The 11,064-nt window shown below is 46.7% G+C and overlaps 2 protein-coding genes across 3 annotated transcripts; both read right to left on the reverse strand.

Annotated features, from left to right (window-relative positions):
- Positions 1 to 376: 376 nt before the first annotated feature.
- Positions 377 to 7,315, reverse strand: LOC135941005 (uncharacterized). Of its 2 annotated transcripts, XM_065486202.1 has the most exons (10): positions 6,760 to 7,315; positions 6,585 to 6,700; positions 5,261 to 5,392; positions 5,068 to 5,184; positions 4,909 to 5,015; positions 4,705 to 4,851; positions 4,425 to 4,643; positions 3,332 to 3,902; positions 1,983 to 2,766; positions 377 to 1,447 (listed from the first exon to the last, which is right to left on the reverse strand). In XM_065486202.1, the coding sequence occupies exons 1-10, from the start codon at positions 6,836 to 6,838 to the stop codon at positions 789 to 791; spliced, it is 2,931 nt and encodes a 976-aa protein (XP_065342274.1). In that variant the 5' UTR covers positions 6,839 to 7,315; the 3' UTR covers positions 377 to 788. The 2 variants fall into 2 exon arrangements, with proteins under 2 accessions (XP_065342274.1, XP_065342275.1); XM_065486203.1 differs by lacking the exons at positions 6,585 to 6,700; positions 6,760 to 7,315 and adding an exon at positions 5,473 to 5,692.
- A 637-nt stretch (positions 7,316 to 7,952) lies between these two features.
- On the reverse strand, positions 7,953 to 9,794 carry Ost48 (dolichyl-diphosphooligosaccharide--protein glycosyltransferase non-catalytic subunit Ost48). Its single transcript, XM_065486204.1, has 7 exons — positions 9,610 to 9,794; positions 9,339 to 9,503; positions 9,145 to 9,281; positions 8,901 to 9,089; positions 8,713 to 8,847; positions 8,269 to 8,658; positions 7,953 to 8,209 (listed from the first exon to the last, which is right to left on the reverse strand). The coding sequence occupies exons 1-7, from the start codon at positions 9,764 to 9,766 to the stop codon at positions 8,048 to 8,050; spliced, it is 1,335 nt and encodes a 444-aa protein (XP_065342276.1). The 5' UTR covers positions 9,767 to 9,794; the 3' UTR covers positions 7,953 to 8,047.
- Positions 9,795 to 11,064: the final 1,270 nt, after the last annotated feature.

An 11,064-nucleotide genomic window follows, 5' to 3' on the forward strand; every position in this document is an offset into this window, starting at 1 on the left:
GCCCACCGCGCAGTCGATAGCTCTGTTGCCACACCGCCGAGCGCGGTGGCGCGCGAGGACAGCCAGCGACACCATGATGGATTCTTATACAATCTCGTATCCAAAGAATTCTCGGCTAAGGAGCGAAAAAATGCCTTTTAAATCTTCTTCCATGAATCCAATTGGCTGGTAAATAGATTTTTATATTCATTTCCTTAAAAGAACTTTCCAAAATATTTGCATTCTCACAGTTATTCTTTAAATATTATGGCGCTATGTTTTGACGATATTATTTTAACAATTAACCCCGGAAAACCTGTATCCACTTTAAAAAGTGGTGCGGAAGGTGAACTTTTCGCTCCGCATTATGATGAAACGAACAAAAGAAAACACAGAGTTTCTGGCACTGACTTTTCACCAAATCGTTTCGTTCGGACTTTTTATTTGCAATCTCAGAATCGGAGCACAAGATTATGTAAGCTGTAGTAGATTACAAATAATAATTTTTACGATATAATTCAGTGACGATGATGATAATAATACTAAAACGCATGAGATTTCCGTTGCACACCTTCAATAATAATACTCCAACAGCTCATTGTACCGTTTTCTTGTTGACCGCAACATTCAAAATATATATCTATGTAGTGCAACTGCAATGAACACATAACGAGGGGGAAAACTGAAAGCACAGCGTCAACTTACGCGTAGAATTTTGCTTTTCTTAAAAGTAAGAGAGAACACAATGACGAGATGAACCAAAAAATTGTGTCTGCTACGACGACCACACCCATAGTTAACGACTACAATCACCGCCTGAGGCGGGTGCTATTTCTTGTCCTTGCCCTGCACGTCCTGTTCACCACTAATTTCTTGCGCACGGGCGAAGTCTGCGTCCCCGTGACCGAGGCGGCCGCCGTCACCGCCTTGCGCGGCGACTCGGAGCGGGCCCGGCGCTTGGATGGCGACGTGGCCGCCGCGGCCTTGCCCCTGCTCGCGGCGGCCGCCGCCTGTTTCTTGGTCCTGTACACGGTTTTCACTTTGCCCTTGGTCCCCTTTTCCTTCACCACCTTGATGGTGACGCCGACAAAGTCCTCGGCGGCATCCACCGCGTCTTCGGCCGGTTTGGCCGCCTGCCGCTTCTTCGGCTTGTTCGACGGCCAGCCAGTGAGGTTTCGCTTGCGCTTCTTGAAGCGGCCGCGGCTCGACGAGTTGACGGTGCCAGTATCGGACAGCGTGTCCAGCGTCGAGCCCTCCGACACCGAGCCCAGCCGCCGCTTTGTCCGCGCCAACAGGCCCAGCAGCTCGGCCGTCTGCTGCTGGTGCTGCTGCGGCGGGACCTCCTCCTCTGGCTGCTGCACCGTATACACCGGCCTCATGTGGTGAGTGCAATCACAGTTTCGGTAGTCGTACACCAGGTGTAGCACGTCCATATCTGACCTAAGGTCCACGGCTCCGTCCAGCGTCGCTGTGGGCAAGAGATCGGAAGTCAGATATGGTTCCATAACCGCATTTTTTCGGAAAATTCCCAAAGCGAATAGAATTGAAATTTTGCTTTGTATTAGTCTAGGTTATTAATGTTGATTGATAAAATTAAAAATTTAGAGAAATTTTCAAAAATATATATTTCTTACTATCTCATTTCAATAAAGACCAATGAATAACGAAACGACTCTTTTGGTATCTTGAATAAAAATTTATTCACGTTTTATTACCATGAGCGAAAAATATGTTGAAAAAATAAAAGTTTTGCCCAGTTTTATCGAATAACTCTAAAAATTAACAGCCGAGGAAATTTGACTGCGCAAATTTGGAAATAAAAGGAAATAAATAATAACAATAATAGAACCTTCTCCCTGAGACTAACAATACATAGTACTCTCTTTAATTCTTACCCCTTTTATAAAAACACAGCCTTGCATGACTTATCAAAAAGTGCCACTGTTAGTGCAACAGTGCAAATCACAAACTAAAATTCGTTTGAGACTTGAGCGCTGTTTCACCTGCATTTGCGAGCTCAGCGGCGAGGTCGTCCGTCTCCTCAGGCAGGGTTCGGCGGGCGGACTTGCGTCTGACCCGGCCTGAGGGCGAAACTTCCGGCGTGGGCGGTGACGCCAGCATCTCGTCCAGCTCCTTGTCCACGTCTTCGACGGCCGCCGTAGCCTGCTCGGCCTCGGCGGCGGCGGCTGCTGCGGCGGCCGTCGTGCCGCGGTCGGGCGAGGCGCCGTTGCTGCGTCGGCGGCGCGTCATCAAATTTGAGAGGATGGCAAGCGTCGAGGCGTGGCAGCGCGGCGACTTGCGAGGGTTCTTTGCGTCCGCAACCAGCTGCATGGCGCGGTTGCGGGCAGAGTACTTCCGCTTGCCAGCCGCTGACGGCGACGAGGCGGCGGCCGCCGCCGCGGCCATTTTGGCGCGCATCCGCGGCCGCTTGAACTCGGGCATCTCGTAGGGCAGGAGAAAGCGCTTTCGAAAGTGGAAGTCCTCGAAACCCTCAAGGAACTCGCAGCTGCCGTCGTCCTGCCGTTGGTACGTCGCGTACCACGGCTCGCTGCGAGGCTCATGCTCAAAGCTGAAATTCAGATCATGCCACGCCGGCGATTCGGCGCCAAAAATTGGCGCCGCCGCCGCCGCGGCTGTTACGGCTGGCTTGGTCTTGGCGGGCTCGCTGCCCGTCGTTGCAGAACACGATCTCCGCTGCTTCAGACTGTCCTCCTCCTTAATGCTTGACAGCTGCTCGGCCAGTGGCGTCGACGGCACATGATTCGCGCACTCGTCATCATACTCCACCTGATTGTGAAAATAGTTTTAGAACAAGTTCTTAGTTAAATAATTAAGAGTCAGAAATTTAATTGTATAAAGTTATGCATTAAATTTTGAAAATTGAATTATGAAGCATTCATATCAATACTATTTAAACGTTTAGACTCTTTTCGGCGAGACAAATCGATCAGCGTGCCATTCTTTTACGTTACGAGACAGTCCATAATTTTTTCGATATTCACGAAGAGCTCAATAATGACTCTAAATTATTGTTTCTTTGAAATTCTTAGCTGGTTGTTGTGAGGAATTTTCTCAATAAATTAAGAGTTATTGTACAATCAATTATAAAGGTAGTACCTCTCCATAGATGGATCAAAAGGTTTAATATTGTGACAAGTACAAGATGTTTATGCCATACAATTGAATATTTATTACCTCGAAATGTGAGATTGTTTATTAACAATAGATCGGGTAACAGCCGTCTAAATTGGCTTCAAAACTTTCTAAAAACTCTAAAACACGTGAAAATGGAGACATAACGGTGTTTTAAAAGTCTGAAATTCCCAACTAGACAAATAATCACGAGACTGACCTTATTGACTTGGCATATATAGGCGCTGGAACGCAGTTTGGCACTTTTGACTTCAAGCCTGTAGTATTCCTTGTTGTCCTCGAGCAGTTTCTCCTCGACGGAGAGGCGCTTACGCTTGATGTTGAGGCTCGAGCTGCACGAAGAGTCCTCCTCGGATAAGTGGTGCGGCGCCTTGCCGTTGAGTTGCTCAGTCTTTGGCTTCGAGTCGGTGCCACCCATCTCGTCGGACACGTCCTCCGAGCCCTCCGAGTTGCGGCTGCGCAGGCGGTGCCGGCAGCAGCCGTCAGCCGACGCCGGGTAGCGTTTGCGTAGGTTGTGGATGAACTCGTCTCTTTTACCATTCGTCTGGGCCAGGGGGGTTGGCTCGGTCAGGCGGGTGCGCGTGCACCGGGCCGACAACAACGACACCTCCGCCGGACACTCTTTGCGAGCCTTGCTCTCTGCTTGACGCACGCTGCACCGCCTTAACTGGCCATTGCAAACGCCAACGGGCAGCTTGCGCATCTCACTATCGCACGGGGGCGCCAGCGGCTCGGCTACCGCGGCTCCGCGAGGGGATCTCCGCGGCTGGCTGTGGAAAAAAATAGAGAAATTATTGCTTAAATTAGTCAAGACGTTTTGACCTGAATTTGTGAAGTTAAAATTAGAAAAGAGGAAAAGTTTTTGATCTCAATTTTCAATCCAGAAGATAAATTTGCATCTTTTTTAGCATCAACAGATGGTAAATATTTATTTAAAAAGAAATTTCGTTAATTTGCGGAAATTTTTGACTACTTAATATGGTTAAAATGAATTTTTTAGGCTTCACAAGCGATTAGGACAGATTAAAAACAGTTTTGAGCTCTAAATATTGTTAAAATCGATTTGAATTAACAATAATTGCGAGATAAATGCTCTTTTGGTGTCTTAAAAATATTTTAAGATAAAAAATGAATTTCTATTTCATCTACTCTGATTTAATTTAAATTTAATGTGACAAAAAGCACTTTCACCTCAGCGTTACATTTTTTTATGAATAAAGAAGACTTAATGAATGAAAAATGAGTAATCAGTGAACAATTTATAAACAAACACAATAGCATTATCCTTTTACCTAGCCTTGACCAAGTCTTCCACCGTCGAATACTTGATCAGATTGTCTAGGTCCTCGTAATTAGTTGAGTCCTCTGTGAACTTGACGTGCGTACTGCTGATCACGTGCTGCTTCAGGTCAACGTAGTCAATTTCGCAGATTTCGCAGTAGCCTGGGTACAAGACCTCTGGCGATTTGGCTTTTTCCTCAGGTTTTGGCACTTTGGACTTGCGAGTCATTCTGTGAGCGGGATTTAAATTAATTTTTGTTCTTTGGGAGGAAAAAAGGAGGCAGTACTCACCTCTGTTCTCCCAGCTGCTGGCAATGTCCAGCAACGGGAGCATTTCTAGTCTTTCCAGGGATGAGTTTTGGTGTGCTGAACGGACAACCGTAGTCCAAGTTTATGGACGGCCACGAAGCGAGGTTTCCGTACAAGGGTTTGTACCTCCTGCGAAATTAAAATTCAGGGTCAGCATCGGCGGTGAATGATTAAACCAAAACTCACTTGTTGATATCTTCTATTTTTATGAAAGGACCTTTGAAAGGTCTGATTCGTAGGGCTGGTACGTTGTTTTGGAGGCTATTTTCAATCTTCTCCAACCACTTGGAAAGCTGCAGAAGAATGTTTTAGAAGGGGAGTGAGGAATTTATTATTTATCTCTACATTTTCTAGTGGCCAAATCGGGATTCCCCATCGGAAGGCATTTTCGAGAACGTCATATGAACTGATATTCGTCTGCTGGAGTCTGGCCTTCTCGAGCATGGCATCAGCCCGCGATTTCTGACACACACACAAATAATAATAATTAGATACAGCGTGACGTCGCACGGGAGGGGATGCAACGGGAAATTCTCACCTGAGCTCGCTTCCTGCCCTCCTGAGGCACTGCGGGAGAGGCGGCTAACCCTTGTCCTGTGGGTGCTGCAGTTCGCTCAGGCCGATCGGTGACCACGTATTTCACCTCTTTGGCCAGGAAATCGTCGACGACCTGCAATGGAGCGGCGGGTTAGCCGGGCTGCGAGAGAGCAGGCGTGCGAGAGTGTGTGTGTGTGAGTGTGTGTGACTGACAGCGGCCGCCGCGATGATCGGAAATGCTGGCTGGGGCTGCCGCCGTCAAAGCAGCAGCGGCGGCAGAAAATCCATTTCGCCAGCCGGCTAAACAGCATGCCCCCATACAAACTGATCAATAACATTTAAGGGGCGTACGAACGCCGACGGCCGGCCGCCGAGCCGAACCACCGAATTTCGGCCGGCGACGCGCACGTCGGCGCGGCTGGCGTCCGGTGCCGACTCTCGGGGCCGTGAACTTGATATCAGACGGCAAGTAAGTAAGGTTTATTTTACTAGATAATGTGCGTAAGAAGAGGGAGGGGAAACGGCCAGCGAGCGAGCAGCGGCCGAGGGGAAGCTGGACTGGTGTATGACAGGAGGGCGTTAAGCGGGAAAACGCTAGGGGAATCGAGCGAGCAGGTAGGGATAACTCTGGTGCTGCACCAACTGCTAAGTGCTAAACCGATTATTTGATCAACCGGGCGAAATAGCCGGTACTTTTTATTACACCGAGTACTTTATCTTGGTTTTTCTGCTTTTAAAAACGGTTAAAAACAGAATTTACACGGTTTAACCGGAGATTTTTACTAAAACCGGTTATTCCGATGACCAGGTTCAACGAACTCGGCAGCCGGTTGTCTCACCCGAAAATTATGTTCAAAATTCGCCCGAATTTCTGCCGAAAATTCCGGTCATTCTGATGCAAATCCAATTCCAATTCTATATTGGCATTTTTTTCATTCCTCTCGCAGATGTTTCTCTCGCCTGGGTGTCTGGTGAGGCGGCGTTGCCACTTCGCCGACACAACAAACCGACAGCCGCCGACTTGCGGCTTCTTTCGGCGGCGAGTCGGCGCGCGGCGCGACCCGGACCAGCCTGCGAACGCGCTCGGCGGCCGGGAGCGCGGTGTGCGGGCGAACATTGAACGCGGCCGCGCGGCTGCAGATGCCTGCTAGACGTGGCAACGCTGCGCTCGAGCTTAAGTGCACGAACGAACACACAACGTCCAGCTTGCTCGTGGAAAACCGAGTGTTTCACTCACAACAAAAATTACAATTTGGCTCGCTGGAGCAGAACACAACACACAGGGACCGCACTTTGGACTAGTTTTTCGGCGCACTGATACTCACGGCTCCTAATGTTTTGAGTCTGGACTCGATTTTCGCTGCGTCTGCATGATTTTTTAGGTCCAAGTAGAATCGGTAGTCAACTAGCGGCCTCGAGGTCCGTCTGATTTTTAAGTCGGCTGCGGCAAAAACATTTTAATAGATATTTTACGAATTAAAAGGCGACGCGCAAACAAACCTGTTTTGATTGTGTTTGCGATGCTGGACTTGATCAGAGTTTTGTTCTCTAATTTCCTCTTCTTCGAGGGCGATACCATAACTCGTCGCTTTACGTTTGTGGCCGACGGACAGCAACAGGGGTCATGTTGGGGTTCGTTTTGACAGCCGGCAGCGCGGCTCTCGTCCGAAAAAAAAAATGTAGCTCACTCTGGGCGAGCGTTAACTGGTTGAAAGTGCATAGGTGCAGCGTCGACGCCCTTTACGTGGCCGACCGAACGACGTCTTGCTGCTGCTGCTGCTGCTCTCGTCCGTTGCTTCGGCCGCCAGCCAGAGGCAGCCAGCCAGCGAAAATGGTCAGGCACGCCGTGTGTGAGCTGCGGCGTCGCGGGCCGTCACCTGCGTTTTTCCGAGTCTCGGGCAACGCTTTTGCCGCTAGATTGCGCGACGAGACGCACTTCCAGCCGTCGGACGCCCTATAAACGCAGGAAACTGCCGAGAACAAACATTCCACTGACACAAGCGAGATCCATTTTTCTCTCCCACCTTCTCACAACACAACCGATCGCTCACTCGCAGTGCTCGCTCGCAGGAGACCCATGGACGGTGCTGCGCCAGACGCCCTCCCGCTGAACCAGCTTGCGCTGACAGGCTGTCCGTTCGGCCGACATCTAGGGGCCTCTTATCGATTTATTGCCGTGCCGCAGCCGCGATGATGCCTGCAATGCAAGCGAGCAGAAATATTATTCATCCCAAAAAAATCCTTTTGGAAAAAATTTGTTGAGGATGCTAATATATTATCAGAGAGAGCGAGGGAATTGTTTTTTAATCTGAATGAATTATTTTAAAGGTTCTGAGCTTGCAAATAATTTTTATGCAACTAGGATTTTTAGCTAATTATTCCTTACTAAAATTCGCGCAATTTTAACAGGAGTTTTTCCGCGCAACTTTCTGATTGGCTGATAAATTCTACAGATTTCCTCATTCCTGTCAAATTATTACATTAATATTGCCCAATCAGAACAATTTCAGCATTTTCAATCAAATAAATTTCATAATATCGTCCTGGTCCCGGCAAAATTGCGCAACGTTGAACAAACACCCAAATTTTCATTGTCGAATTGATTGTTGACCTTTTCTTGCAACAAGGAAATTCGCGTTTGGTTGTTGAAAGCTACGCAATTTTGCCGGGACCAGGACGATATCAAAAAGCTATAGCTTTAAAGATCATTATTTATTCTCATAGTTCATACAAAACACTTCAAACACACGAAAATCATTTGCCCTCAAATTCATAACAATAACACCGCTTATTGCTCCTTCTTAGACTTGCTGGGTTCTTCCTTGTAATGAAGGAACACTATGCTGAAAAGAAACACGCCAACCATCATGCTGAATGCGCTGAAATAGTATGGGAAGGCGCTGGGAATGAATCTCTCGTACTGTGTGTGTTCAAGGGGCCGCACGGACACCTGGACAATTTGAAATTTTAGTCATTTTCAACTTTAAAAACCACTTAAGTATCATTTACCTGAGTGGTGCTGAACAGGTGAGTGTAGCCAATGCGGTTGTAGTCGACCTTGAGTTGGAAGACGCCATACACGTCTGGAATCGTGAAGCGCGCCTCGTACTTGCCGCCAGGCTTCTTGGCCAGATTCTTGCGGATGAATGGGTCGATGCGGACAAATTCGAGCTGTATGTCATCAGCGTCGAAAGGCACCCACTGGCCGACCTGCAGCTTCTCGATTTCGATCGTGTAAACCATGTCCTCGGTGATGGTGTATGCGGCAGGAGAGTTCTTCTCACCGGCCTTGTGGTGGCTAACACCCTTCACCCTAATCACACCCGTCTCCTTGAACGCCCACTTGCTCAGCGCGGTCGCCACCTCCTGATTGCCAGACCTCTTGTGCAGCTGGCCACCCTGAGTGAAAATTAATTAGGATGCGGGTTTGAGAAAGCTTAAATGAAAACTCACTCCTGCCTTCTGAACGGGAGAGTTGAAGGCTTCATCAGAGAAGAAGAAGAGGGAGCCAGAGAACACGACCCTGGCGCTGTTTCTCGCCTGCAAGGCGGCGATCAGAAGGGTATTCTTGCCAACAGCGTGAGGGTACTGGAAAATATTGATTTAATTTTTTTCTATCGTTGAGAAATAATTTGACTTACTTCCTTGATGGCTTGGTCGGGGTTGTAAGAGTAGGCAGAGCTGCTGGCCGTGAGGATGTGCAGCACCAGCGGGTTCTCCTTGTCCGCAACCAGTCCGGTGCCCTCAAACAGCAGGGGCGGAATATTTTTGGTTCCAACAATCACAGGTGCATTGATAAGGCTTGAGGCTTCGGCCACGATCAAAGTGTGCTGAAAATTAAATAAATTAATCAAGTTCTCACTCTTCAGTCAATTTAAACTCTACCTTTCCCTTGTCATTGTTGTCGTAGTTGAGGTGGTCGATCACAGATGCACCCTCCTCATCCACCTCGAACCCACACTCAGAGGCCAACTCTCGCAAAATATCGCTTGACGATGAGCTGCCAGCAACGAGCAAGTTGCCTGTAAAATTAAGGGTGGTTTAAATTTTGAATATAAAAAATAAATCGAAAATCAAACCTCCATCATCGACGAACTCTGTGAGGGCCTCGACGCTAAGGGTTCCGCCGAATTCCTCCACGGATGGGGCAAAGATGACGATGTGCTCGTATAAATACTCGCCGTACTTCTTGATGTTCAAATTAGCGTCGTCCGCGAGTTTGAAGTTGAGTTTGTATCCTCGGTCTGCAAATCAATTGAATATCACACATCATACCGGCTACGTGTATAAAGGGGGAGTGTCCGCCTGTCCGGCAAGCCGGCACTGAGTTTGAACCAGAAATTCTCTCACCTGAAAGCGACTTGAAGAAAATGGAATGCGTCTCTTTGATGACCAGGTTGTCCAGAAGGACGAGTGTGTTACCACCCGCGGACGCGAGCTGGACATTGGCGGCGAGAGCCAAAAAACCAGCAAGAAACAGTACAACCCCTGATCGCAACGCCGCCATGTTTACAACAAGTGACGGTGGCACTGGTTCACGATAGGGATGGGAATATCAAAGTTGATATATCAAAAAATTTTGATATTTCAAATATCATATCAATATCAAGCCTGATATTTGATATATCATATCAGGCTGATATTGATATCAAAGTCAGATATCAAGGTTGATATCAGTTGAAATTTTTGACCGACAGATGGCATTTTTCATTCCGGTTTTCGTAAATTTTTTTTGGACCGAACTGTACATTCCGTCACTAAAAGTGGGCGTTACCAATATTGAAGTTGTCGCAATGCACAAATGGCGCGAAAAATGACTGAGCAGATCGATCACAGATGGATCTGCTGTCAGCTGTGATCAGCTGGCAGTAATTGCTTGATTGAAAATTAATCTAAATTGTTTGTAAACAATGAATATGGATCTAAATGGCGGTAATTAAGATAATTAATTTTAACTGAACCAATTAAAAATTGCATTTGCATATATGATTATTGCGAACATTGCTCTTTAAAAGGCATAACCTAAATTAAAAATTTAAACACTTAAAACCAAACAGCTGCAGTTAAGTGTAATTTCATTCTGATTTCTCACAATTACGTGTATATCAATTAAACTAAACTATTTATCACTAGATAAAGGTTAGAGGGCACATTTGAGACGGAGAAACACCAATACTTTGATTTTAAGATAAATCGACGCTATTCACAGCAGCTGATATTGTCTAGTTATAAAAACTAACAAATTTAATTAACTCATCTTAAATGGCACAAATAAATTATAATATTTTATTAATTACTAACCAACTATATTTAACTAAAACTAATTAAAAACCCCTGTGGAGTAAGGGGGAAGGGAAAGCAGCTAGATGTAACTTGTGGCGCCATATGGCGGGAGCTGCCACACCCCTTATCCATAGTCCGAAGTTAAAAAGGCGCGCAAAATTTAAATTATATATAAACTCATGCCCAAACTGCAGAAAACCGCGAAATTTTCAAAATTTGTCTCAAAAAACCGATATTTATAAAATATCGGTCAAAAATACTAAAATAATCGGGTTTTAAGCCTTAAAAATGGCCATAACCGGTTTCGGTTCCTCCGGCGGCCATTTTTTGCTCATCTGGAAATATCAACGTTGACATATCAGAAGTTGATATTTTTTCGGAGATATATCAAAATTTTGATATCTGAAATATCATATCAATATCAATTATCGATATTGACTTTTTTCAAAAGTGCACATCCCTAGTTCACGAACTCGACGTTCCGCGTCCTCGTTGGCCGCGCACCCCGGCACGCTGATTGGC

This window comes from Cloeon dipterum, chromosome 3 (assembly GCF_949628265.1).
Source record: "Cloeon dipterum chromosome 3, ieCloDipt1.1, whole genome shotgun sequence".
NCBI lineage: Eukaryota > Metazoa > Arthropoda > Insecta > Ephemeroptera > Baetidae > Cloeon > Cloeon dipterum.

Coding starts and splice junctions, on each gene's coding strand:
- LOC135941005 (XM_065486202.1), bottom strand. CDS start 6,838: ATGGTATCGCCCTCGAAGAAGAGGAAATTAGAGAACAAAACTCTGATC. Junction 4,852..4,908: donor AAAATAGAAGATATCAACAA/GTGAGTTTTGGT, acceptor TTAATTTCGCAG/GAGGTACAAACCCTTGTACG. Junction 3,903..4,424: donor GAAGACTTGGTCAAGGCTAG/GTAAAAGGATAA, acceptor TTTTTTCCACAG/CCAGCCGCGGAGATCCCCTC.
- Ost48 (XM_065486204.1), bottom strand. CDS start 9,766: ATGGCGGCGTTGCGATCAGGGGTTGTACTGTTTCTTGCTGGTTTTTTG. Junction 9,504..9,609: donor TTTCTTCAAGTCGCTTTCAG/GTGAGAGAATTT, acceptor ATTGATTTGCAG/ACCGAGGATACAAACTCAAC. Junction 8,848..8,900: donor CCGACCAAGCCATCAAGGAA/GTAAGTCAAATT, acceptor AATATTTTCCAG/TACCCTCACGCTGTTGGCAA.